Source organism: Netta rufina, assembly GCF_964035555.1.
Source record: "Netta rufina genome assembly, chromosome: 18".
Taxonomy (NCBI): domain Eukaryota; kingdom Metazoa; phylum Chordata; class Aves; order Anseriformes; family Anatidae; genus Netta; species Netta rufina.
The window spans coordinates 3,713,180-3,739,998 of record NC_140142.1 but is presented as its reverse complement, the minus strand read 5'-3'; the positions used below and the strand labels follow the sequence as shown (position 1 = coordinate 3,739,998).

The window sequence follows — 26,819 nt, the reverse complement described above, 5'->3', positions numbered from 1 at the left end:
CCTACCCTCTTCTAGTTTAATATCATTTCTCCTTGTCCCATCACTACACCAACAAAGACTGTCTCCCCAGCTTTCCAGTAGGTCCTCTCTAAGCACTGGAAGGTTGCACTAAGGTTTCTCCGGTGCTGAGTAGTACCAGTTCTCTCAGCACGCCTTCATAGCAGAAGTGCTCCAGCCCCTTGATCGCCTTTGTGGCCCTCCTCTGGACCTCTTCAAATAATTCCATGTACTCAAACTGTCGCGTTAAACCACAGCAGTCTTTTTGGCACCCAGTGTGGGGCACAAAGGGTTGAGATAAGGACAGATCTTACCACAGAGTGTTAAAGTTAAATTGTTATAAGCATTAGACCAGTTTAATAGTTGCTGATCACAAGGTCGACATTTTGGATCTCAGGTCTGTTGGGCTTGTTTTCAGAAATGTGTTGTATAGCACATTACTTACTGCACGTGTTCCCATTGTGCTCTTTATCATTTCTGGGTCTGGTATAAAGTTATTTTGCTATGTTGTGTAACACTGGCTTATGAGTCTATAAAATTACTAGTCAGGTGACAAATCTGTTCTTTGTACTGAGCATTGCCATCACCTCCATACCTCAGGAACCATCACTCAGAAACTATTAAGAATTACACTCTTGATCTTTTTGCTTTAGGGAGCCAATCCATGAGGAGAAACGGGAGAGACACTTCTCCACTTATGCATTCTCTCTTTCTCCTTCACCTCCCCCTTCTCCTCCAGGCTAATTACACTAGCTCTACAAAGCTTTGGATACCCATGTGATGGTCCTACTGTGATGTCTCCAGAATATCTTTCAGCTATTGTTTATGGATAAACAACTCTTGAAGAATGCCTTCCTGAGACCTGCCGCAAGGCAGGAGACTTAGGATTGGCAGGGAGCATTGGAGGATCTGGGCAGGCACCTAGAGCAGTGGGCACCTCCAGTGCTTTGGAACTTCCCCCCTGAGCACGTGCAGAATCCTTAAAAATTGCAGAAGTGCTTGAAAAGGAGAGGTTATCACCTCGGCAATTCCAAAGGGAATTCCAAAGGGAGCCTCAGTCAGTGCTGCTCCAAGCCTGGTACAGGCCCTGCAGCTACTCCAACACCTCTGACATGTCCCGCAGCCACTCCAGCCACTGTGACAGGCCCCAGGTCTAGTCTGGGGCCTAGACCAGACCCCCCAGGTCTGCTCTTGCTAGGCCAGAACACCAACCTTTGCCAGGATCCATTGCCTCTACATGCAGGAGAAAACAATGGGTGTGAAAATCAGGCTCATAAGAATGGAAAAGAACTACTGCCCAGAAAAGAAAGGAGGGAGAAGAATGTTGATCTATGAAACCTTAACATAAACTTCCCCATGAGAGGGTACTTCCAAGATCCAAAAGGGTACAGGTGGAGTTTTGGGATAGCTGCCTTGGAGACAGAGGATGTTAAAGAGTTGTCTCCCTCACCCAGTCCCTGGGAGGACCCTTCCATTTATGCAGTGGTTGAAGGTCAAAGAAGAGCAGGTGCAGATGGTTAATGCAATGTTCTACCAGTTGGGGACAGGCTGGAGATCAGTCAGGAATGAGCAATTGCACTGTGTATAGCTTGCTTTGTACATAACGATAATAGTAATAAAAATAATTGCTATTATTATTCCTCTTCCCCTTCAGTACTTCAAACTGCCCTTACTACAACACATAAGCATTTGGGGCTGGGGGGTGTTGGTGTGAGCTAACAGCTGTGTGGTGCTGAGCTGTCTGCGAGGTTAAAGCACATCATGTTTGACAACCATACTCTAACAGTAGAAATAACATTTCTAAAAGTCATCTCTCCTGTGTTCAGAGAAGGCCAGTCGGTGATGAATTCAGTCTGCTTCAGACACCACACCCCAGCAGAGACCCTGCTGCTTTTGGGAGCTGTCAGCCCTGAGGCCTTGGGGACACCTCAAGGGAGCCCAAGGGCACAGAGCAACCTATGCCACAGTCGGGTGCTGTGCTGCTGAGCTGGGCCAGGCTCCTGAGCCCAAGGGGAGCTCCTGACAAGAGGCATCGCTGTAGAGAGACAGCTGTGCCCAGGAGCAGCTCCTCTGCACAGCGCAGCAGGGCTGGGGGCTTTGACCACAGGTCAGAGGAGAGAAGGAGAGAGGGCTTGGAGGCACTGAGGAGCGCAACAACAGAGGGCAGAGTGTGGCAGGACACATCTGCAGGCTCTTGACACCGTGAGGCTCTGGCAGCAGGGCACTGCAGATCGGGTTGCCAGAGTGGTCTTCTGCAGCTGGCACATCTGATGGCTGATAGCATCTGTCAGGATGACTTTTACTCTACATTTAATGTGGAATAGAATGTGCTATACACAATGGCATTTATAAAAGGGCATTTCCAGAGGAAAACTGAGGCTTGGTTAATCTGAAGAGGAAGGCTTTTTTAGTTTCTGTGCTTTCCGAATCTTGCAGTGCAGTGGAAGCATGGATGGGGTCTGTGAGCATGGACAGGGAGATGTGGGGACATAGAACCATCTCCAAGCAGAGAAATAGGAAGGCAGCAGGGACTTGGGCAGGTGGTGAGAGGGAGCTGCTGCCACAAATGCTGTGCGAGGGAGGGCTCAGGCACCTACCTGCAACCCCCTTCACGGCAGGAGCATTCCCTGGGACACACCGTGCTCTCCTCTCCCTCCAGCACAGCCTCTGCCCTGGTGTCCCCAGCAGGAGCTGCCTCATCTGCAGGCAGAGCTGCAGCACAGGAGGGTCTGCTGAGTGTCCGTCTGTCCCTCCCTGGCTTTGCCTCCCCTGGCAGCAGCACGCTGGCATTCCTCCTGGCTTCTCCAGCTGGCCGTGCTGCTGCTGGTCTTGTTCCCAGGCTGGCTGGGGATGGGGGTTTCACATGCCCATTCCATGAGCCCTAGGAGTGTTTGGCTGGAAGAGGAGTATGGGGACAGGATGAGGGGTGTGGAGATGGGCACTTTGTGCCTGGATTCCTCTACTCTCAGCAGTATTCAGGTTCTTCTCAGGTCAACCTCTGAGTACAACTTTCCTGCAACACTCACACGGTGGCTGAGACCAGTATTGATGGACAGATTATCTGTCCTCACTAAAGGACACTGCACTATAGGGCCAGTCCCTTTTTCCCTTAGGATGCACAACATTTCCAATTATGTGCCGGAGAAATGCCCGGGATTTCTGTTTTAGAAAAACTCAGCAGGTGTGGTAGGTCAGTAACAACAAAAAATCTGACCCTATAAAATGAAAATTAAAAAAAATCATATATATATATCTGCTGTTAAGTTGGTAACCGGGGAGCAACACTGGGGCAAGGTTCTTTATTATCAGGAGTGAAGTGAGTCTGAGATTGCCCCATGTTCCACCTTACCTCTGGCTATTGGGCATAACTGACTCTTGCATTGAATACAGAGGAGTCCCCTGCTCCCGGGGATACCCTCAGGCATCAGGAAGAACTCAGGAAAGATACCTACCAAATGTCTTCCTGGAAATGGACAATTTTCTGGCAATTCTAAATGAGAAATGGGATGAGTTTTTCTCTGATGAATCTGTTGTACATTGTTACTATTCTTTCTCTTCTTTGTTCAGGATCACATCCCCAGAAAAGCAGATGTCCAACAGAAGCACCATCTCCGAGTTCCTCCTGCTGGCATTCACAGACACGCGCAAGCTGCAGCTCCTGCACTTCGCGCTCTTCCTGGGCATCTACCTGGCTGCCCTCCTGGGCAACGGCCTCATCCTCAGCGCCGTAGCCTGCCACCACCGCCTCCACACCCCCATGTACTTCTTCCTGCTCAACCTCGCCCTCCTCGACCTGGGATCCATCTCTACCACTATTCCTAAAGCCACGGCCAATGCCCTCTGGGACACCAGGACCATCTCCTATCAAGGATGTGCTGCACAAGTCTTCTTTTTTGTCTTCTTCTTTGGTTCAGAGTTTTCCCTTCTCACTATCATGGCCTATGACCGCTATGTTGCCATCTGCAAGCCCCTGCACTACGGGAGCCTCCTGGGCAGCAGAGCTTGTGCCCAGATGGCAGCAGCTGCCTGGGGCAGTGGCTTTCTCAATGCTGTCCTGCACACGGCCACTACATTTTCCCTGCCCCTTTGCCAAGGCAATGCTGTGGACCAGTTCTTCTGTGAAATCCCCCACATCCTCAAGCTCTCCTGCTCAGATGCCTACCTCAGGGAAATCTGGGCACTTGTGTTTAGCGTTTCTTTAGTCCTTGGTTGCTTTATTTTCATTTTGGTGTCCTATGTGCAGATCTTCATTGTGGTGCTGAGGATGCCCTCTGAGCAGGGCAAGCACAAAGCCTTTTCCACGTGCCTCCCTCACCTGGCCGTGGTATCCCTTTTTGTCAGCACTGTCATGTTTGCCTACCTGAAGCCCTCCTCCATTTCCCCTGCATCCTTGGACATGGTGGTGTCATTTCTGTACTCGGTGGTGCCTCCAACAGTGAATCCCCTCATCTATAGCATGAGGAACCAGGAGCTCAAGGATGGCTTGAAGAGGCTGATGACTGGAGATGTTTCACAATCAAAAACATAGCCCATTTTTTTCTGCATATGACCCACAATACATTGCATGCTCAAGGTTTGTTCTATTATCTTTTTTTGTCATTTTTCTTACTCTGCAGGGCATCACCACCAGCTCAGAACTATGGGTTGCATGGGAAGAAGGTTCAGCAATGGCTGGCCAGTCCACTGCTCATTGCTCATCTCATAAAGGCTCCCTGGGAAGTAGGATGTCCAGGAGAAGAGCAGGGCCCCCTGAGGGTTCATGGGAGATGTATAAAAGGAATCCCATTGCTGCTGGTGCCAGCAGGCATATCATACACACAGAGAGAGATGAACAGGAGTGAGCACAAATGCCATCAGCCATTCCTACAAGTCTCATGAAGGCCGGTGGGGCAGACAGTGTCACAAGGTTAAGTAACATTCCTTGGGAAGGCACCTGAATCCAGCTCTGAGATGTGCTTCCTTGAAGCAAGGTCCCTGTGACCACTCCTCATGCCGTGGGGCATCTCAGAGAAGGGCAGAGCAGGGCAAAGCACTGCAGGGCTGAGGTGTCTCCCAGCCTCTGGCAGTGGCTGCAGGAGCCAGACGGACACTGCAGACACTGCAGTGCACTGTGCGTGGTGTGCAAGGCAGACTCGTGTCTCGCAACAGTCCTGTGTGTATGAGGAGCGTGGGAGGCCAGCTCAGATGTGGACACCTCACAGAGCGCTGTCGTTGCCCTGTGTGACTCCAGAACCAACCCCCAGTGTCTCTGTGAGATTTCTGTAACCTCCCTCTCACAGGTTCATTACAGATACCCCTCTCTGCTATGTCACACTACCCTGCCTTTCTGGACCAGGCCATCAAGCGTTTGGATCAGAGAGATTTCTGGGGACTTGGAAAAAGCAGACAGCAAACTCGTCTTCAGGAAGGACAAGAAAAAGGACTGGGAGATTTGCAGTTGTCACCTCTGCCCATGGGAACGTGATGGAGAAAGTCCTGCCGCAGGTGAAGCAGTAGGGGAGGGGAGAGAAGGGAATGTGGTGAACCTGGATTTGGCAAGGCCTTTGCCATAGTCTCCTGGAGTCTCCCTTTAGCCACATTGCTGATATTCACACTGAAGAAGGGGATGAAGTTGGGGGGGGGGAGAAGTTGGCTGGACATTAGTGATACCAAGTCCTCCTGCCAGCTAGTTACCAGCAGCATCCTTCAGTCATGGGCACTTGGGCCAACACTGTTGACCCTTTTCTATCTCCCTTTATGATGTCATGGAGCACATTTCCCAGTCTTGATCTTTTCAACATGAGTTATTCTTTAATTCAGTGACTTCTTCCCTTGGAGTTCTGCTTGAAGAGTGGGAGGTGGAGGAAGAAGGAAAAAAAAAAAAAAAAGTTGGGAAATGTCTTTTGGTAAATGTTTGCATAAGACTATTCACAGAAAAAGCCTACTTTGGTAGATAATACTTGTCCACAGTGCTGTCAATAATAAATAAAATAAATAAATAAACAAATAAAATAATAATAATAAAAAACCTATGAGACTAAATCAAGAGAATTCATAGAAAAATAAAAAGCTGGTGGTGTTGCCATAAAAGACTCTTTCAGCTGTTACTTAGAGACCTTTTATGCACAGGTTCCCATTTTTTCCTAGACCTACTTTCGTGGCTGGTTTCCATTCTCTATTCAGAGGTGGCCACTGCCTCCAGGATGCCCTGGGGTAGCCAAGGAACGCAGATGGGACAAGTGACGTGAGGGAGCACTTTTGGAGCGCAAGCTGAGGGGCATGAACTGAGGCTGGGCCCTACAGGGGCTGTACAGGGCTGCTAAGCACAGAATCATAGAACTGCTCATGTTGGAAGGGACCTTAAAGATCCTATGTGGTTCCATAAGGTTCACAAACACTCAAATCTCAAGCCTGTGCCACACTGTTGCTGCCCTAGGCCTTTTACTTCAGACGTAGGCCTTTTCCTGCAGCATATACCACATTCATCATGGCACAAAAATGCTGTTTCTATACCAGTGATCTGGAGTCTCCTTCATGTTAGGCCACATTTCAGTGTCCTTCGTGCTGCTGGCAGGATTTTGTCTCATGGATGAACTGGATCACAGAATCCCAGAATCATCTAGGCTGGAAGAGACCTCCAAGATCACCTAGTCCAACCTCTGACCTACCACTAACAAGTCCTCCACTAAACCATATCACAAAGGATCACTAAGTATTCTGAAACTCAATATCATGCTTTTATTATTGTTATTGTTATTGTTATTGTTATTACTGTTATTACTGTTATTATTACTTTGCCTCTGAAGCACAATCACAGAATCAGAGAATCATACAACAGTTGAGTTGGAAAACACCTCGACAATCATCTAGTTCCAACCCCCCTGCCAGAGGCAGGGACACCACCCCCTAGATCAGGTTCCTCAGGGCCTCATCTAACGTGGCCTTGAACACCCCCAAGGATGGAACATCCACAGACTCAGCCACAGTATTCCACACCCCGAAAGGCAAGTCATCAAGCCCCAGAGACTTGTACTTTTTGAGCTTCATCAGGTGGCCTCAAACCTTCTCTTCACTTACAACAGGTGGGAATTTGCACCCCCAGCCTCCATCTATGGGTTCAGGGAATGAAAGACTTGGGAAGCCTGACTGGCAGGGAAGACTGAGGCAAAGATGTTGTTGAGTCCATCAGCCTTCTCCATGTCTGTCATTACCAGTTCACCCTTCTCATCCATCAGAGGGGGTACAATCTCCTTGGCCTTCCTTTTCTGAGCAAGGTACCTACAGGATCTCTTCCTGTTATTCTTTTCATCCCCTGCTAAGCTCAGTTCCATCCGTGCCTTGGTTTTCCTTATCCCATCCCTGCACATCCAAAACTGAAACATGTGAGAGGGCCTGGGAAAAGTAACCCTGGATCCACAGAAGCCACTTGGGAAACAAAACTTGTAGGTAGGAAGCGTGATTTTGTGGAGGTGCAGAGCTGATGGGCACATTGTGCAGGATGTGCCTAAAGACCTTTGTGTCCTTTTCCCTCCTGACTACAATGCTACTTCCTTCTCAGGAATGGAGGAGCCAACAGAGGTGAGACAGATACACTGAGATGTTAAATGTCATCAGAAAGCTGATCCCAACAAGATATGGGGAGGTCAGGAGCAGCAGTGAGATTATGGGGTGGGAAGAAGAGCATGGCCAGCAGAAATTAATCATTTCATAGAGGTAAGAGCATTCATGCAATGATGGTAGTGCCGTAACACTGACTTAAAACAGTCACATATGGCCCTTAACTTACTTGAAACAGTAATTTTATTCCCCAACCTAAATACTAATATAATACGCTGAAATGAAGCAGTTTTCTCTCTTGATTACCCTAATCTCTCCCGTTAACACTAACATTAAAATGCTCTATTTAACCCTAGACTTCTTAGCAGACCTAAAACATCCCTAAACCACAGAGCTTGTCCATACCTTAACCACAGACCTGACACCACAAGCAGTACACCAAACACTCTCACTAAAACTTTGCTTAATCTCTAACCCAGAAAGTGAAAAAGAGGTACCGAGGAGACGAGAGTGAGCTCAGCTCTGTCTCGGGATCTCATGGCCCAGCAGGAGGAATGTGACTGTGGCAGGGACTGTGAGGTCACTTCTGTCTCTGCACATGATAGGGCAGCAGCAGGAACGTGTCACAGAAAGGGACTGTGAGGTCACTTGTGTCTGGAGGTGGCAGGTCACCCTTGACTTCTCCCTGGGAGCTGCACTTTTGGGCTGACATCTGGCAGTGGCCCTGCATGGCCAGCAGAAGGCACCTGCTTGGCATGCTGACTGGGGGATCCCCTCTGCCTCCAGAGCCAGGAGGACCCAGACTGAAAGAAGGCCCCAAGATGGGTTGTCCTGTCCCTTCTGCTTGAGTGCATGAGTGGGCAGGAGCAGGCACAAGGCTTGGCTGTGTGTAGCCAAGAAGCTGCAAGGCCAGCAGCAAGCCCCTGGCTTGGAAGCTGCTGCTGAGTATCTATGATGTGACTTTAGCTTAGTTTTTCAAGGAACAGCCAGTGAGGTTTGATGAGACGTTGGTGAAATAATGGAAATGCTGGGATGAGAGCAAGAACAGAGATGGGTGACTGCAGACTTCAAGGAAATAGGACAAAGTGTGGGACAGCGTATTAAAACGTGCAGAGGAGAAGGCAGAGTGCTGGCAAGAATGGAAGGACCCAACAGCCCTGTCATTTTGGTTGGAGCTTATGAGAAGACGACTTATAGTCATTGTAGTGCAGCCTCTTTGCTTCCTTGCAACCCTGTGCAGAGGCAGGGTGGTGTCATACCAGTGTTCTTCTCATGGCATCACACTGCCCACCACATTCCTCAGACCTCCAGGAAAAGTCCTGAGCCAGACAGGGGGGTGCAGGATCTCCCCTCACAGTGGCTGGGGTCAGGCCTTGGCTCTTCTGCTTCACCAAAACCAAGAAATACCTTTCTCAGCACAGTGCTTTGCCTGTCTGTAACTATGGCCTCCAATTATCTGCCCTAACACGTCCCTGGGGAGGCCTTGTTAGTAACAGCCTTCAGTGGGGCCCATTAATACTCCAAGTCACTTCAGCTTTTCCTTTTGAGTTTGCTTTTTCGCTCACTTGCATCATTCTCCTCTCAGTACCGAAGTTTCATTGACTCAGCACCAAAATACACCATGGAACTCATTAAAACACAGAAACTCCTAAGGAGCCATGTCTCTCCCACCACTTTCTTCAAGTATTCAAGACTTGTTCAGCTAACTGGAGACCTTTCATGTTGTAGTTAAGGGGGAAGATTGCAAAGAGCATCTAATAAAAATCTTTCTTCATTTTAAAGGCTGAATTTTGTTGTGTTTCAGTTTAGAACATCATTCTCCTATAGGTATTGGTCTAGGTTTTGACCTTTGAAGCCCTGCTTAGGTGGGAAGAGCAGGGTTTTTCCTATTTCAAAACAAACAACAGGAAATCATGCTGCAATTTTCAAAACAGCAAAGCTCAAGTTCCTTATTTTGTTGCCTCCAGTGATGTTTACCTTCCCAAAAGGATGACTGTACATGATGTATTTTTCAGTGATTAGTAGGAAATTTCAGATAATTGTGTTAATATTAATCCATATCATACTAATTCAATGATAAATGATGAGTGTTTTGCTAAGGAAAGCATTAGAAAGACTGCTGAGAGATGGGTGAGCTTGAACTCACTGAAACTCAAAGCAGCAACTGGGTTGGTGAGAGCGGTCTGAATGAATAAAGAGTAAGGGGAGGGCAAACTAGGAGAACCATGGGAAATGCATGGGTCTAGACAGGCAGGTGAAAAAGGGGACATTCATCTGTCTAACCGTAAGCAACCAGGGAAAACCTCCTGTGGCTCTGTTGCATTTGAGGCACTTCCTTGGACTGGCAGATGTCAGAAAAGACCTGCAGGAGGCCGGAGCCCTTTGGGAAAATCAGGTGGAGCCAGGTGGAGTTCCCAGGGCACCTCTACTGCCAGCAGTGGTCTTTGTTCCTGTAACTGCAGCCCAGTCCAGCACAGGAAACCCCTTCAAAAACAAACCTCTTCTTCAGTGGGTTCCTTGGATTGACCTAGATTTGAAATGGCCACTGGAAACCTGAGATACTCTCCCTTATTCCTACTAGACACGTGAACATCCGTTTACATTCCTGGGTCATCTTTAGCAAACTCAGGCTGATAAACTCAAGTATAGCATGCTTCAAGTAGCTTAGCCAGAACCCATCAGCTTGCCCCACTTTGGAAATGGTCTCCATCCAACTAAGGTTTGAAAGTGAAAAATGTGAAATGACCCATCAGGTCAATGTGCAGAGTAAGGGAAGGTCACACGCATTGTGCTGGAGTAGTGTGGTGGTTTTACCATGCTAGGCAGCTAAACACCACAACCGCTCTCTCACTCCCCCTCCTTAGATGAGGAGGGGAAGAATAAGTAAAGAACAACTTATGGGTTGAGATGAGGATAATTTAATTAAAGGGAAATAACAATAATAATTGTTATTATTAAAGAAATATTATTATGAACTAAACTGCTTAACTAAAGGGAAAAAAAAAAGGAAAAAGGGAAAAAGGAGGGGAAAAGGGAAAAAAGGAAAACAAACAAATAAAACAAATAAAGGCTATGTGGAAGTGCAGAGGAAAGAAATTACTCTCTACTTCCCACATATCTGTGATGCTTGACCACGTCCTTGAAGCAAGGCCCCAACGCACGTAGCTGGTGTTGGAGAGGAGGAATGATGTTTTCCCAACGAGAGCCCGACCCGACCCTCTTCTTCCTGTTTCCACCTTTTATTGCTGAACCCAGTACAAGTAGCAGAAGGCAAAAGCATTGCATCGTGCCTCAGAATAATCAAGGAGACCTAATCCAGTTCATCCATGAGAATGTTATAAATGGCTCAGGATTCAAATTAGGATTAAATAAAAAAATAGGATTTATTGAAAGAATATAAAGGAATAGAGGTAAGCAAACAGCGCTGGGTGCACCGGGAGTCTCCGCTCCACCAGGACGCACACCAGCCACATCAAGTAGCTGATTTTTATGCTCCTAGACTAATACATATTCATTACTACTTCTAAAAAAATAGATTATTATAATTAGCTTCCGGGGTGCAGTCCCTCCTACTGGAGCATGCGCAGTCTCCTCTGGGGGTCTCCTCTGGGGGTCTCTAGGGGTCTTTCATGCTGAAGGCTCGTAGTCTTCCTCTCCCCTTTGTACTCACTTGGCACCATACCAAGTTTATAGAACATTCCCTGCAGGTCTTGTCTCCCAGCCGTCCTTCAGCTTCTTTTTCCTTCCTCTTAATCTCTCGGCTCCCCTAACCAGATACCAAAGGTCTGCATAGTATCCCATAACAGTCACTAGTTGTTATCAGTTGTTCTGAAACCCCCAGACATCAAACACAAACAGCTTTCTTATTGACACTTCACGAGTAATTAAAACATTCTTCCCCAGCCATTCACAGACACATCTATAGCAGTGTTAAGTTAATCTCGAAGAAGACAGGAAAAAAGGCTGTAACTGTTAGAAATAGAAGTCTGGAATAACAAAAGCAAACAGGTTCATAAATTTAAGGAGTATTTTCTGAAGACTTGATAAATTGACTAGAATGAGGGGGAGATTGGGACACACTGCATCTGTGGTTCAAGAATTAAATTGCCAGTGCAGGGCCCAGAGGCAGACAGGATTCAAACAGAATTGTTCTTTATGGACACGAATTGTTAAAACATTCCTCACAAGAATAAGCAGAGTGAAGGATGTTGAGTTTTGTCCTAACATGAGGAAGGATGTGCATCACTGGTGAAGGAACACTCTTTCTGTGCCACCATCAATGCAAGTTATACAAGAACTATATCAAATAAAGGAAACCTGTTCCACACTGGCTCTGTCACACCATGGGACAGGGGAGGGACATTTTTCAGTTTCAGCCTCTTTTTCAGAGAAGCTTTGCCCTCTCCCTGCTCACCAAGGGGCAGATCCTGTCCCTGGATTCTCCATGAGCACCTTGTAGGTCCTGGCAGGCTGCGTGGAAGGGACGAATGCCCTGGGCCCCCTTCCTGCTCTGCCCAGGCCAGCAAGGGCCCAGAGCGGCCTCCTCGCCCCTGCCCCTGCAGCTCTGGGCTCCCTTTATGCAGCCCTGGCTCTGCAGCACCAAGCCCTGCTGGGAGCCCTCCCCTGCATGCTGCCACTGCTCCCTGACGCTGCTGTTGCCCTCTGTCGGGCACTGCCCAGCCCAGCCCAGCCCCTGCCCACCTCTCCCCACCTCCCTGCCCTCTCCCCAGCTGTGGTGGTTTTACCGTGCTGAGCAGCTAAACCCCACACCAGCACAGCAGCCCAGGCTGAGCTGGCCCCAGGGCAGTGCCCACCACAGGCTGCTGCAGGGCTCTGGGCATGGCCACCACAGCCGCAGCCCCTCAAAGGCACCGCAGCTGCTGGCACAAAGGCGGCTCTGGGCCTCCCCAGCAGCCCCCGCACTGGGGCCAGGCACGGCTCAGGAGATGGAGGTCCGTGAAGCTGCAGGAGCCCTGCTCTCTTGCCTGGGAGATCCCCAGCACACAGTGCCTATGCCCCGCAGGGCCAGCCCCACTCCCCCGGCTAGCACAAGAGGCCTGGCCCAGCCACAGAGCAGCTCCAGATACTGATCCAGGATGCCATTTGCCATCAGACTAAGCACCACGGGGACAGTCCCAGGCCAGTCAAGGCCAGTTATTGTTTGCTGAGCCATGTGCAGCCAAGAAGGGAGCTCCCAGTCCAGCACTACACTGAGCACTCTGAGATTCTGATCCACGGTGAAGCCCCGAAAAGCAAGAGGCCTGTTCATGCAGCAGTTCCTTGGGTATATTCCTTCCACCAGCTTTGGAAGAGCTGTGCAATGAAAGAGATACCACTGAACAGACAACAAGATTGTCAGCAAGATACATGAGATCTCAAGACTTAGTTGAATGTGAAAGCACAAGAGAACAATGAGGTAGCCAAAGGGAGCAGCAGTGACAAGGCCAAGTCCTGCTACTGGCCATGGCCATGGCTCCAGGGAAGCAGCAGCCCCAACCCAAAGGCAGCAGAGAGGCAGAGCCCAGCGGGCAGTGAGTCTTTTGGCCCTGAGCCTCTCCTGCGTGCTGGGGCTGCTCCCTCAGAATCAGAGGAGATGGGAAGAGAGGGATACTGAGTCCAATGGATTTATGCTGTCTTCTTTATTGTCTATACTTACAGAGGAAGTCTAGTTTAATTACAGAATTTCTATTTCTATTTCTAGGTTGGAAGAGACCTCAAGATCATTGAGTCCAACCTCTGACCTAACACTAACAGTCCCCACTAAACCATATCCCTAAGCTCTACATCTAAACGTCTTTTGAAGACTTCCAGGGATGGTGACTCCACCACTTCCCTGGGCAGCCTGTTCCAATGCCTCACAACCCTTTCAGTGAAGAAGTTCTTCCTAACATCTAACCTAAAACTCCCCTGGCTCAACTTAAGCCCATTCCCCCTCGTCCTGTCACCAGGCACGTGGGAGAACAGGCCAACCCCCACCTAGCTACAGCCTCCCTTGAGGTACCTATAGAGAGCGATAAGGTCGCCCCTGAGCCTCCTCTTCTCCAGGCTGAACAAGCCCAGCTCCCTCAGCCGCTCCTAGTAGGGCTTGTTCTCCAGGCCCCTCACCAGCTTCATCGCCCTTCTCTGGACTCGCTCGAGCACCTCGATGTCCTTCTTGTAGCGAGGGGCCCAAAACTGAACACAGTACTCGAGGTACGGCCTCACCAGAGCTGAGAACAGGGGGACGATCACCTCCCTAGCCCTGCTGGTCACACTGTTTCTGATACAAGCCAGGATGCCATTGGCCTTCTTGGCCACCTGAGCACACTGCTGGCTCATATTCAGCCGACTATCAACCATCACTCCCAGGTCCTTCTCTGCCTGGCAGCTCTCCAACCATTCCTCTCCCAGCCTGTAGCTCTGCTTGGGGTTATTGCGCCCCAGGTGCAGGACCCGGCACTTGGCCTTGTTGAACTTCATGCAGTTGACCTCAGCCCATCGGTGCAGCCTATCCAGATCCTCCTGCAGAGCTTTCCTACCCTCAAGCAGATCGACACATGCACCTAACTTGGTGTCATCTGCGAACTTACTGAGGGTGCACTCAATGCCCTCGTCCAGATCATCAATGAAGATATTAAAGAGGACCGGCCGCAGCACCGAGCCCTGGGGGATGCCACTAGTGACTGGCCTCCAACTGGACTTGACTCCATTCACCACGACTCTTTGGGCCCGGCTATCCAGCCGGTTTCTAACCCAACGAAGCGTGCGCCAGTCCCACTGAGTACAAAAGTGACACCACCAAGTCCAGAGATGGGGAAGAGATGGAAGCAGGCTTCAGGTAGGCAAACATGGAAGTGCTGAGAAAGAGGAAGACAATGGCCAGGTGAGGGAGGCACGTGGAAAAGGCTTTGTGCCAGCCCTGTTCAGAGGGTATCCTCAGCACTGCCCTGAAGATTTGCACATAGGACAGCACAATGAAAACAAAACAACTAAAGGCTAAAGAAATACTAAAACACAAGTGCCCCAACAAGTGCTCCCCCAGCTCCAGAGGTGGTAGGAAGAGATGGCAGCTCAGACCAATGAATTTCTTCTGGATTCCTTATTGTGTTTATCTACACAGGAAGCCTGGTTCTATAGGTAAATCTTTAAGAAGTAGGAGGTTAAGATTAATATTATTTATACCTGAAACAATAGCTAATGAAAATGACAACACAGACAAATAAAAAGAAAAAAAAAGTATCTTAAAGTTTTTAAAAAATAGGTGTTTCTGATTATAAGCTTATTGTTATAGTCAAAGAAGCTGAAGAATATGTATTCAATCAGTGTCCTCACTGCAACCGTTAGTTCCAGGTTCCTCACGTTTTAGATGAGTGGGTTCACTGCTGGAGGCACTGGCGATGGGAACAGACTGCAGTAGAGACTAATGAAATTGTCCCCGTTTCATTATTGATTTATTTAAACAAGAATATTGACTGTAAAGGTATTTGAAATTATTGACTTCATAATAATAATAATAAAATAATAATTAGGAGGCTTAGAATAACATTAAATCAAAGCCACAAATTATAGGAAATAATAATAAAGAAAATTACTTTCAAGAATTTGCATTAAGAGTGTTTGCAGAAATCCTATTAGTATTTTAAGCACATTATTAATACTGAAGGAAGAGATATAAAATAGTTTCCTCACTGCATGTTTGAGCTCCTGGTTCCTCATGCTGTAAATGAGGGGATTCACTGCTGGAGGCAACAGTGAGTATAGAACAGCCACCACCAGGTCCAGGGATGGAGAAGAGATGGAGGGGGGCTTCAGGTAGGCAAATATGGCAGTGCTGACAAACAGGGAGACCACGGCAAGGTGAGGGAGGCACGTGGAAAAGGCTTTGTGCCGGCCCTGCTCAGAGGGCATCCTCAGCACTGCCCTGAAGATCTGCACATAGGACAGCACAATGAAAACAAAGCAACCAACGGCTAAAGAAATACTAAAGACAAGTGCCCTGACTTCCCTGAGGTAGGCATCTGAGCAGGAGAGCTTGAGGATCTGTGGGACTTCACAGAAGAATTGGTCCACAGCATTGCCTCGACAGAGGGGCAGGGAAAATGTAGTGGCCGTGTGCAGGACAGCATTGAGAAAGCCACTGCCCCAGGCAGCTGCTGCCATCTGGGCACAAGCTCTGCTGCCCAGGAGGCTCCCGTAGTGCAGGGGCTTGCAGATGGCAACGTAGCGGTCATAGGCCATGACAGTGAGAAGGGAATACTCTGCTCCAACCAAGAAAGCAAAGAGAACGAGTTGGGCAGCACAGCCTTGATAGGAGATGGCCCTGGTGTCCCAGAGGGCATTGGCCATGGCTTTGGGTAGAGTGGTGGAGATGCAGCCCAGGTCCAGGAGGGCGAGGTTGAGCAGGAAGAAGTACATGGGGGTGTGGAGGCGGTGGTGGCAGGCTACGGCACTGAGGATGAGGCCGTTGCCCAGGAGGGCAGCCAGGTAGATGCCCAGGAAGAGCGTGAAGTGCAGGAGCTGCAGCTCACGCGTGTCTGCGAATGCCAGCAGGAGGAACTCGCTCACTGAGCTGCTGTTGGGCATTTGCTTGTTTTGTGTATGTTGTCCTGCTAAAGGAACAGAAATAGAGTGATAATATATCACGATTATCTGAGAAAAAAACATTTCATTTTTCAGTTAAACCTCTCAAAGCATTTTCCGAACTGCATGTAGACAATTGGCAGATCCCTTTCCTTCATTGGTTTCAGTTGTTCTCTGCTGGTGTGTCCTTGAGCTGCAGGGTAATTGCACTAAGGAGGTTCTCCTGAGAAGAACCTGGACACTGCTGAGAGCAGAGGAATCCAGGCTCAAAGTGCCCATCTGCACACCCCTCACCCTGGCCCCATACCCCCCTTTCCCCAAGCACATTGAATGCCAGCGTGCTGCTGCCAGGGGAGGCAAGGCCAGGGAGGGACAGACGGACACTCAGCAGACCCTCCTGTGCTGCAGCTCTGCCTGCAGATAAGGCAGCTCCTGCTGGGGACAGCGGGGGCTTGAGGGCAGAGGCTGTGCTGGTAGGAGAGTAGAACAGGTGGTGTCCCAGGGAAGGCGCCTGCTGTGCAGGGGGTTGTGGGGAGGTGCCTGAGCCCTCCCTCACACAGCATTTGTGGCAGCAGCTCCCTCTCACCGCCTGCCCAAGTCCCTGCTGCCTCCCTGCTGGGAGATGGTTCTATGTCCCCACATCTCCTCCCTGTCCATGCTCACAGACCCCATCCATGCTTCCACTGCACTGCAAGATTCGGAAAGCACAGAAACTATAAAATCCTTCCTCTTCAGATTAACCAAGCCTCAGATTTCCTCTGGAAATGCCCTTTTTTAAATGCCATTGTGTATAGCACATTCTATTCCACATTAAATGTAGAGTAAAAGCCATCCTCACAGATGCTATCAGCCATCAGATGTGCCAGCTGTAGAAGACCCCTCTGGCAACCCCACCTGCATCGCCCTGCTGCCAGAGCCTCACGGTGTCAAGAGCCTGCAGATGTGTCCTGCCACACGCTGCCCTCTGTTGTTGCGCTCCTCAGTGCTTCCAAGCCCTCTCTCCTTCTCTCCTCTGACCTGTGGTCAAAGCCTCCAGCCCTGCTGCGCTGTGCAGAGGAGCTGCTCCTGGGCACAGCTGTCTCTCTACAGCGATGCCTCTTGCCAGGAGCTCCCCTTGGGCTCAGGAGCCCGGCCCAGCTCAGCAGCACAGCACCCGACCATGGCATCGCTTGCTCTGTGCCCTTGGGCTCCCTCGAGCTGTCCCTCAGGGCTGACACCTCCCCAAGGCAGCAGGGTCTCTGCTGGGGTGTGCTCATTGAGGCAGACTGAACTGATCATCTACTGCTCCTCTCTGAACACAAGATTTTTAGAAGTGTGATTTGCGCTGTTGGACTGTGGTTGTCAAATATGATGTGCTTTAACCTGGCGGGCAGCTCAGCACCACACAGCTGTTAGCTCACACCAACCCCCCCACATGCTTATCGGTTGAGGTCAGGGCAGTTGAAAGGACTGAAATGGTAGAGAAAGAATTATAATAGCAATTATTTTTAGTACTATTATTGTTATGTACACAGCAAGCTATGCACAGTGCAATTGATCATTACTGACTGATGTCCAGCCTGTCCCCAACTGGTAGAACATTCTGGTAACCATCTACACCTTCTTTGACCTTCAACAAGTCCACAAATGGAAGTGTCCTCCCAGGGACTGGGCAAGGTAGACAGCTCTTTAACATCCTCTCTCTTGAAGGCAGCTATCCCGAAACTCCAGCTGTACCCTTTTGGATCTTGGAAGTACCTTCTCGTGGGGAAGTCTATGTCAAGGTTTCATAGATCAACATTCCTCTCCCTCCTTTCTTTTCCGGGCAGTAGTTCTCTTCCATTCTCAGGAGCCTGATTTTCACACCCTCTGTTTTCTCCTGCATGTAGAGGCAACGGATCCTGGCAAAGGTTGGTGCTCTGGCCTAGCAAGAGCAGACCTGAGGGGTCTGGTCTAGTCTGGGGCCTGTCACAGTGGCTGGAGTGGCTGTGGGACATGTCAGAGGTGTTGGAGTAGCTGCAGGGCCTGTCCCAGGGGTTGGAGTGACACTGACTGAGGCTCCCTTTGGAATTCCCTTTGGAATTGCCAAGGTGATAACCCCTCCTTTTCAAGTACTTCTGCAGTTTTTAAGGATTCTGCATGTGCTCAGGGGGGAAGTTCCAAAGCACTGGAGGTGCCCACTGCTCTAGGTGCCTGCCCAGATCCTCCCATGCTCCCTGCCACTCCTAAGTCTCCTGCCTTGGGGCAGGTCTCTGGAGGGCATTCTTCAAGAGCTGTTTATCCTTAAACAAAAGTTGAAACACATTCAGGAGACATCACAGTAGGACCATCCCATGGATATTCTGAGCTTTGTAGAGGTAGTGTAATTACCCTAGAGGAGAAGGGGGAGGTGTAGAAGTGGAGAAGTGTACATCCCTTTTCCTCCCGTAGATTGGCTCCCTGAAGCAAAATGGTCAAGAGTGTAATTCTTAATAGTTTCTGAGTGATGGTTCCTGAGGTATGGAGGTGATGGCAATGCTCAGTACAAAGAACAGATTTGTCACATGACCAATAATTTTATAGACTCATAAGGTAGTGTTACACAACATAGCAAAATATCTTTAAACCAGCCCCAGAGATGACAAACAGCACAATGGGAACACAGGCAGTAAATAATGTGCTATACAACGCATTTCTGAATGAAAGCCCAACAGACCTGAGATCCAAAATGTCGACCTTGTGATCAGCAACTATTAAAATAGTCTAATGATTATAACAATTTAACTTTAGCACTTTGTGGTAAGATCTGTACTTAACTCAACCCTTTGTGCCCCACACCGTGTGCCAAAAAGACTGCTGTGGTTTAACGCAGCAGTTAGAGTACATGGAATTATTTGAAGAGGTCCAGAGGAGGGTCACAAAGGTGATCAAGGGGCTGGAGCACTTCTGCTATGAAGGCGTGCTGAGAGAACTGGTACTACTCAGCACCCGAGAAACCTTAGAGTAACCTACCAGTGCTTAGAGAGGACCTACAGGAAAGCTGGGGAGACAGTCTTTGTCTGGGGGTGTAGTGATGGGACAAGGAGTAATGACTTTAAACTAAAAGAGGGCAGGTTTAAATTAGATATATGGAAGAAATTCTTTCCTCTTAGGATGGTGAGGCATTGGAACAGGTTTCCTGGAAAAGCTGTGAATGTCCCATCCCTGGAAGTGTTCAAGAACAGATTGAAATGAGTTTTGAGCAACCAGGTCTAGTAGGAGGATAGTTGGAATAAGAGGATCTTTAAGGTCCCTTCCAACCCAAACCATTCTATGACTCTATGATCCCATGTTTCTATGATTACCTGTGACACTGCTACCATTGCCCTTGTGAAGCCCATAATGTCTCTCCTCAGAGATTTTAACCAAGATTTTTGGTTAGTCCAGCTGGCATCCTCTTACAAGTGGTGTCTCCCAGGGGTTGGTACTGCGACCTGTCTTGTTTAATATCATTATTGATGACCTAGATGAGGGGATTGAGTGTACCCTCAGTAAGTCTGCAGATGACACCCAGTTGGGAGGTAGTGTTGATCTGTCTGAGGATCTGTAGGTGGCCCTTCAGAGGGACCTGGATAGGCTGGATTGCTGGGTTGAGGTGAATGGGATGAGGTTCAACAAGGCCAAGTGCAGGGTCCTGCACTTTGGCCACAATAACTCCATGCAACGCTATAGGCTTGGGGCAGAGTGGCTAGAAAAATGTGAAGAAGAAAAGGACCTGGGAATGTTGAAGGATGCTCAGCTGAACATGAGCCAGCCGTGTGCCTAGGTGGCCAAGAAGACCAAGGGTATTCTGGCCTGTATTAGAAATAGATCAGCCAGCAGGAGCAGGGAGGTGATCATCATCCTGTACTCGACTCTGGTGAGGCCACACCTCGAGCACTGTGTTCAGTTTTGGGCCACTCATTACAAGAAGGACATCGAGGTCCTGGAACATATCCAGAGAAGGGTAACCAAACTGTTGAGGGGGCTAGAGCACAGGTCTTATGAGAAGAGGCTAAGGGAACTGAGATTATTTACTTTGGCGAAGAGGAGGCTCAGGGGAGACCTCATTGCACTCTACAACTTCCTGAAGAGAGGTTGTGATGAGGTGGGGGTCAGCCTCTTCTCTCAGATAACTAATGATAGGACTTGAGGAAAAGGCCACAAGTCGTGCCTGGGGATGTTTAGATTAGATATCACAAAAAAACTTTTTCTCTGAAAGAGTAGTCAGGAACTGGAATGGTCTGCTCAGGGAGGTGGTGGACTCACTGACCATCACAGTGTTCAAGAAGCACCAGGACAAGGTGCTAGGAGATATGGCTTAGTAGCTTAGTGGGTAGTATTAGTGATAGGAAGGTTGGACTAAATGGTCTTGTAGGTCCTTTCCAAATCTGTGTTTTTATGATTTCTATGACTCTATCATAGGGCAAGGGAAATGGTTTTAAACTTCAAGAGGGTAGATTTAGAGTAGATAGTCAGATGAAATTCTTGACTTGGAGGTGAGGCACTGGCACTTGTGCTGTGGGTCGAGAGGTCACCCAGAGGGAGTTTGGATCAGCCCATGCCCTTGTGTTTGAAGGAACAGCTGGTGAGAGTGGAGAGGCAGCAGTGAAATCATGGGAACACCAGAGTGAGAGCAAGGTGGGGAAGAGAAGTGTCTGTCTGCAGCCTTCAGAAAAGTGTGCGACAGCATAGGAAAGTGTGCAGAGGAGAAGGCAGAGGGCTCTGACAAGAATGGAAGGCTTCAGCAGCATTGATATCTTTGTCCCCTTGGCCATGGCTTATGACAAGACGTATTATACTCATGGCATTGGGACCATGTATTCTTCTTTCAACCCTGTGCAAACACCGGGAGGTGTCATATCACTGCCCTTCACATGATATTGTGGACATCACCCCCTACCCCACAGACCCCAGGAAGAGTGAGACATGGGGATGCTGGGGGTGAAGGATCTCCCCTCCCAGTGGCTGGGGTCAGGCCTTCACCTTCTGATTCACCAAAACAAACCAAGAGTTTCTCAGCACAGTGCCTTTGCCTCTCTGTAATCATGGCTTCCAGTCATCTGCCCTAACAATTCCCACAGGAGGCTTTGTGAGTAACCGAATAAAATAGGCAACAGAGTATTGAGTATTCTAATACTACAGAATAGTGTAGCCAACAGAGGTGAGACAGGTACTCTGATATAATAACAGCCATCAGAAAGCTGATCCCAGTTAGGTGACTGATATGGGGAGGTCAGGAGTAGCCTGGCCAGGAGAAATGTGAGATTTGGGGGAGGGAAGAGGAAGGGAAGAGGAGCTCGGAAGCTTACCTTTGTAGAGGTAAGAGGGTTCATGTAATGTTGATGCTGCTGTAACACTGACTTCAGTCTTCCAAGGCCTGTAAACAATAACAATAATCCCTCAACCTAAACATTAGTCCAACAATCTGACAGGAATCCACTGTTGTAAAGCAGAACTCAAAATATCACCTCAAGAAAAACTCAGTGCAGAGCCCCTGTCCCTTACATTTACACTCTTGCTCACCCTGATCCCTGCCCTTAACACTACCATTAAATGCTCTATTTATCTCTAGACTTCTTGCCAGACCTAAACAAAACCCTAAACCATAATGCTTGCCCATACCTTGACCACAGAGCTGACAACACAAACAGAACACCAAACCTTTCAACTAAAACTTTGTTTACTCTCTAAACCAGAAAGGTAAGCCCCAGTGCATAGAGGACAACAGAGAGGTGAGCTCTGCCTCAGGATCTCCTGCCCCAGCAGCAGGAATGTGACTGGGGCAGGGACTGTGAGGTCACTTCTGTCTCTGCACGTGATAGGGCAGCAGCAGGAACGTGTCATGGAAAGGGACTGTGAGGTCACTTGTGTCTGGGGGTGGCAGGTTAGCCTTGACATAGACCTGGGATTTGTACTTTTGGGCTGCCAGGTGCCAGTGGCCCTGCTAGGCCAGCAGAAGGCACCTGCTTGGCATGCTGACTGGGGGATCCTCTCTGCCTCCAGACCCAGGACGACCCAGGCAGAAAGAAGGCCCCCATATGGGTTGTCCTGTCCCTTCTGCTTGAGTCCATGAGTGGGCAGCAGCAGGCACAAGGCTTGGCTGTGTCTCCACAAGAAGCTGCAAGGCCAGCAGCAGGCCCCTGGCTTGGAAAACGCTGCTGAGGTGACTTGTGTCTGGTTGGCTGAGAGGCCGCAAGGAGCCTGCTGGGTTGGGATGCCTACTTCAGGAGGGGTTTCCACCCTGATGGAGCTGTCAGTGGTGGAAGGAAAGAGAAGGAGAGGAGAAACAACCATGAAGCGTTCCCTGGAATGTTGGCACTGGCCATGAGGAGGAAGAAATGTCCAGGGGAACAACTGGTCTTGCTGCTAGAGTCTGAGGCAAAGAAGGAATTAAGTACCTCAGCCTTTACCTTATCTATAGATAATCACCAGACTTCCCCCACGTCTAATAAAGGATGATGATTCTCCGTAATCCTCCTTATCATTTCCATAAGCAGTTTTTTATTGTCTTTGACATAAATACACGGATTGAGCTCCAGCTGGGCTTTGGCCCTTCTAATTTTGACCTGCACAGCCCCATAACATTCAGGACACAGCTCCAGACAAACTGACAGCATGCATGAGAAGAAAGCACAGCAAATGTGGAACCTGACAGCCTCCCATCCCCTACCTTCTGTGACTGTGTTGCAATTCCATTCAACTGGTTACTCATGAATTATCCAAATATCCCTGCAACTCTTGCTGCTGCTGCTGTCTGGTCAGAGATAGCACAATCACAGAAAATTTGAATTGTCTGCCTGCAGACATAAAGAGCTGACAGAATGGAGCATCAGTGTGGGCAAACCTCAAGAAGCTGCAGGATTTTGCCTAAAGAAGCCTCTTGACATTTACAAGAAGAGCCCAGTCCTGCAACAGAGGAAGAGGAACCCCACACAGGAGGGCAAACTGGGACCCTGCTAAGTGAGCAGTTCTCAAGAAGGAGGAGGGCCAGGGCACCACAAGGGATGCCATACAAGCAATGGTGCCTCTTCACCAGGAAGCAGGCCAGCTTCCTACAGAGCTGCCTTGTGAGATATTTGTGTCCATGGCTATGGCTATTGTCTCTGCCACTAAAGCCTTTGAGGAGAAAGCTAATCACTAAAGCAACAGAGCCTAATTAACTCCTTGCCCACCCATGAACCAGGCAGGGGTCATACCATTCTCCTGCACTTGGCCATGCACATCCCCATCTCCTACTGCCCCACAAAGAGTCCTGAGCAAGGTGTGACTGCTAAGGATCTCCCTTCCCAGGGGACATGGGTCAAGGCCAGGCCCTTGTGCTTGGTGACACAAACACATCCAGTTTTCCTCCACATCAGTGTCACCTTCACATTGCCTTTGTCTCCTTGTCCTCACTGCCTCCAGGGTTCTGCTCTAACGAGCTCCAAGGGAGGCTGTGTCAGTGCTGGCCCTCAGGGGGACACTGCAGGAAACTTGCCTCTGACTTGCACTTCTGGAGAGATGTCTTCAATTGTCTCTGAGTGCCTGAGGTTCGTGGGCTCATCAGCAAAGCCCCCAGAAGGGTGATTGCAGTGCCTTGGGCTGGTGCTGTGCTGCTGAGCTGGGCCGGGCTCGTGGGACAGAGAGAGCTCGTGGCAAGAGGGCCCTGGTGCAGAGAGACAGCTGTGCCCAGGAGCAGCTCCTCTGCACAGCACAGCAGGGCTGGGGGCACTGCCTGCAGAGACAGAGTGCTTAAAGGCAGGCAGAAGTGGCAGGATGCACGGAGCTCACTGGGGGAGAACACTACCCAGCCCTGAACCTGGTAAGTCTCTGGCTGGAGGGCAATGCAACTGCAGTTCCTGGAGAAAGGAGAAGCCGGGGGTACAGACAGAGGCGCCCAGGGCTGTGGTGCAGAGCAGGGCCCCTGCACTCAGCCTGCCTGGGAGCCCAGGGGCTTGGGCAGAGGAAGGTCAGAGCAGGGGCTGCCTGCAAAGAGAAGGCACTTTCTGCGCTCTCTGTCTGCCTCTTCCTGCTCTGATTGTGGGGCAGGCTCTGTGTTAACAGAGCGGTTGGATTTGCACAGGTGACTGAGCTTCTACTGCCTTCAACTGAGACATGAACAGTTTAGTGACGAACCTGAGAATATCCCTTCTCTTCTCTCTGCTTACACACTGCACCAGGGCTTTTCTGAGCCGTTCTTTAGGACCTGCAGACCAGGGGGATGTGTTTTTTCAGCACAACCTCTGTGTTCATCCATCCCCCAGCTGAGTGCTGCAAGCAGCCAGCAGCTGGGCAGCAGGGGATGGACAGAGCAGCCCTCCCGGATGTGCCCTCTGGTTAAGGTGTGCCTCCACAGCAATGACATTAACCATTTCACTGGATTAGAGGTGTCCCACTGGGAGCTGATGGACAGAAGTGGCTGCTGTGTACAGGACATTCAGCAAGCACAAAGAAGGGCTCCAGACAAGGAGATAGACAAAAGTCCTCTTGGAAACAGGGAATGTAAGGCTTTTACTGGGAATTTTGTTCAGAAACTTTACTCATAACAGTCTATACATGTATATTTTCTTTCATTTCGTAGGGTCTATGTCCAAAGTCAGCAAATGCCTAACATCAGCTCTGTGAGCGAGTTCCTCCTGCTGGCATTCGCAGACACGCACGAGCTGCAGCTCCTGCACTTCGCGCTCTTCCTGGGCATCTACCTGGCTGCCCTCCTGGGCAACGGCCTCATCCTCAGCGCCGTAGCCTGCCACCACCGCCTCCACACCCCCATGTACTTCTTCCTCCTCAACCTCGCCCTCCTCGACCTGGGCTGCATCTCCACCACTCTGCCCAAAGCCATGGCCAATGCCCTCTGGGACACCAGGGCCATCTCGTATCAAGGATGTGCTGCACAGGTCTTTTTGTTTGTCTTCTTGATTGCATCAGAATTTTATCTTCTCACCGTCATGGCCTATGACCGCTACGTTGCCATCTGCAAGCCCCTGCACTACGGGAGCCTCCTGGGCAGCAGAGCTTGTGCCCAGATGGCAGCAGCTGCCTGGGGCAGTGGCTTTCTCAATGCTGTCCTGCACACAGCCAACACATTTTCCTTGCCCCTCTGCCAAGGCAATGCTGTGGACCAGTTCTTCTGTGAAATCCCCCACATCCTCAAGCTCTCTTGCTCAGACTCAGACTATTTCAGGGAAGTTGGGCTCATTGCCTTTAGCTTCTGTTTAGGTGTTGGTTGTTTTATTTTCATTGTGGTGTCCTATATTCAGATCTTCAGGACTGTGTTGATGATGCCCTCTGAGCAGGGCAAGCACAAGGCCTTTTCCACGTGCCTCCCTCACCTGGCCGTGGTCCCCCTGTCTATCAGCACTGCCACATTTGCCCACCTGAAGCCCCCCTCCATCTACTCCACACACGTGGACGTGGTGGTGACAGTTCTTTACTCGGTGATACCTCCAGCAGTGAACCCACTCATCTACAGCATGAGGAACCAGGAACTCAAGCATGCACTGAAGAAGCTATTCCAGTTGTCTTCCAGAAGCAGTTAGCTACAGCTCTTCTGTTACAATGGGAAAAAGTCACAAAAAAAAAAAAAATAATGCCATAGAATCATAGAATATTCTGAATCATAGAATCATGGAATATCCTGAGTTGGAAGGGACTCATAAGGATCATCAAGTCCAGGTCTACCCAAAAATTCAGACCATATGACTAAGGGCACAGTCCAAATGCTTATTAAACTCTGACAGGCTTGGTGCAGTGACTACGTCCCTGGGGAGCCTGTTCCAGTGTGCGACCACCGTATAAGTGAAGAACTTCTTCCTGATGTCCACCCTAAACTTCCCCTGCCTCAGCTTGATGCCATTCCCTTGGGTTCCATCACTGTTGATTACGGAGAATAGATCGGCTCCTGCCCCTCTGCTCCTCCTCATGAGGAAGTTGTAGACTGCAATGAGGTCCCCCCTCAGCCTCCTCTTCTCCAGGCTGAACAGGCCCAGTGCCCTCAGCCGCTCCTCATACGTCTTCCCCTCTAGGCCCTTCACCATCTTCATCGCCCTCCCCTGGACACTCTCCAACAGTTTAATGTCCTTCTTGTACTGTGGTGCCCAGAACTACACACAGTACTCAAGGTGAGGTCACACCAGGGCAAAGTAGAGCAGTACAATCTCCTCCCTCGACCGACTAGCAATGCCGTGCTTGATGCACCCCAGGATACGATTGGTCCTCCTGGATGCCATGGCACACTGCTGGCTCATATTCAACCTCCTTTCAACCACAACACGTAGATCCCTCTCTGTGGGGATGTTCTCCAGCATCTCATCGCCCAGTCTGTATGTATAGCCAGGGTTGCCCCATCCCAGGTGCAGGACCCAGCACTTGTCTTTGTTAAACTTCATGTGGTTGGTGATTGCCCAGCTCTCCAATCAGTCCAGGTCTCTCTGCAAGGCCTTTCTATCCTCAGCAGAATCTGCAATTTTTCCAAGTCTGGTGTCGTCGGCAAATTTGCTCAGAACACCTTCTAGTCCTACCTCCAAATCATGTATAAAGACATTGAAGAGGACTAGCACTAAAATGGAGTCTTGGGGGACCCCACTGGTGACGATCCACCAGCCTGATGTGGCCCTATTTACCACAGCTCTTTGTGCCCTACCCTTCAGCCAATTGCTCACCCGTTGCATGATGTTTTTGTTAAGTTCTATGCTGGACATTTTGTCCAGTAGGGTCCTTTGAGAAACTGTGTCAAAAGCCTTACTGAAATCCAAAAAGATCACATCAGC

At 49.5% G+C, this 26,819-nt stretch overlaps 3 protein-coding genes across 3 annotated transcripts; 2 read left to right on the top strand and 1 right to left on the bottom strand.

Annotated features, from left to right (window-relative positions):
* Window positions 1-3,586: 3,586 nt before the first annotated feature.
* Window positions 3,587-4,525, top strand: LOC311216228 (olfactory receptor 14C36-like; the record flags this gene model as incomplete). Its single annotated transcript, XM_084297775.1, has 1 exon — window positions 3,587-4,525. One exon carries the CDS (start codon window positions 3,587-3,589, stop codon window positions 4,523-4,525), a length of 939 nt encoding a protein of 312 aa, XP_084153901.1.
* A 2,357-nt stretch (window positions 4,526-6,882) lies between these two features.
* LOC311216227 (olfactory receptor 14C36-like) lies at window positions 6,883-16,095 on the bottom strand (the record flags this gene model as incomplete). The annotated part of the gene is made up of 2 exons (XM_084297774.1): window positions 6,883-6,918; window positions 15,160-16,095. The coding sequence occupies 2 exons, from the start codon at window positions 16,093-16,095 to the stop codon at window positions 6,883-6,885; spliced, it is 972 nt and encodes a 323-aa protein (XP_084153900.1).
* Window positions 16,096-24,653: 8,558 nt separating this feature from the next.
* On the top strand, window positions 24,654-25,589 carry LOC311216226 (olfactory receptor 14C36-like; the record flags this gene model as incomplete). Its single annotated transcript, XM_084297773.1, has 1 exon — window positions 24,654-25,589. The coding sequence occupies one exon, from the start codon at window positions 24,654-24,656 to the stop codon at window positions 25,587-25,589; it is 936 nt and encodes a 311-aa protein (XP_084153899.1).
* Between the last annotated feature and the right edge of the window lie 1,230 nt (window positions 25,590-26,819).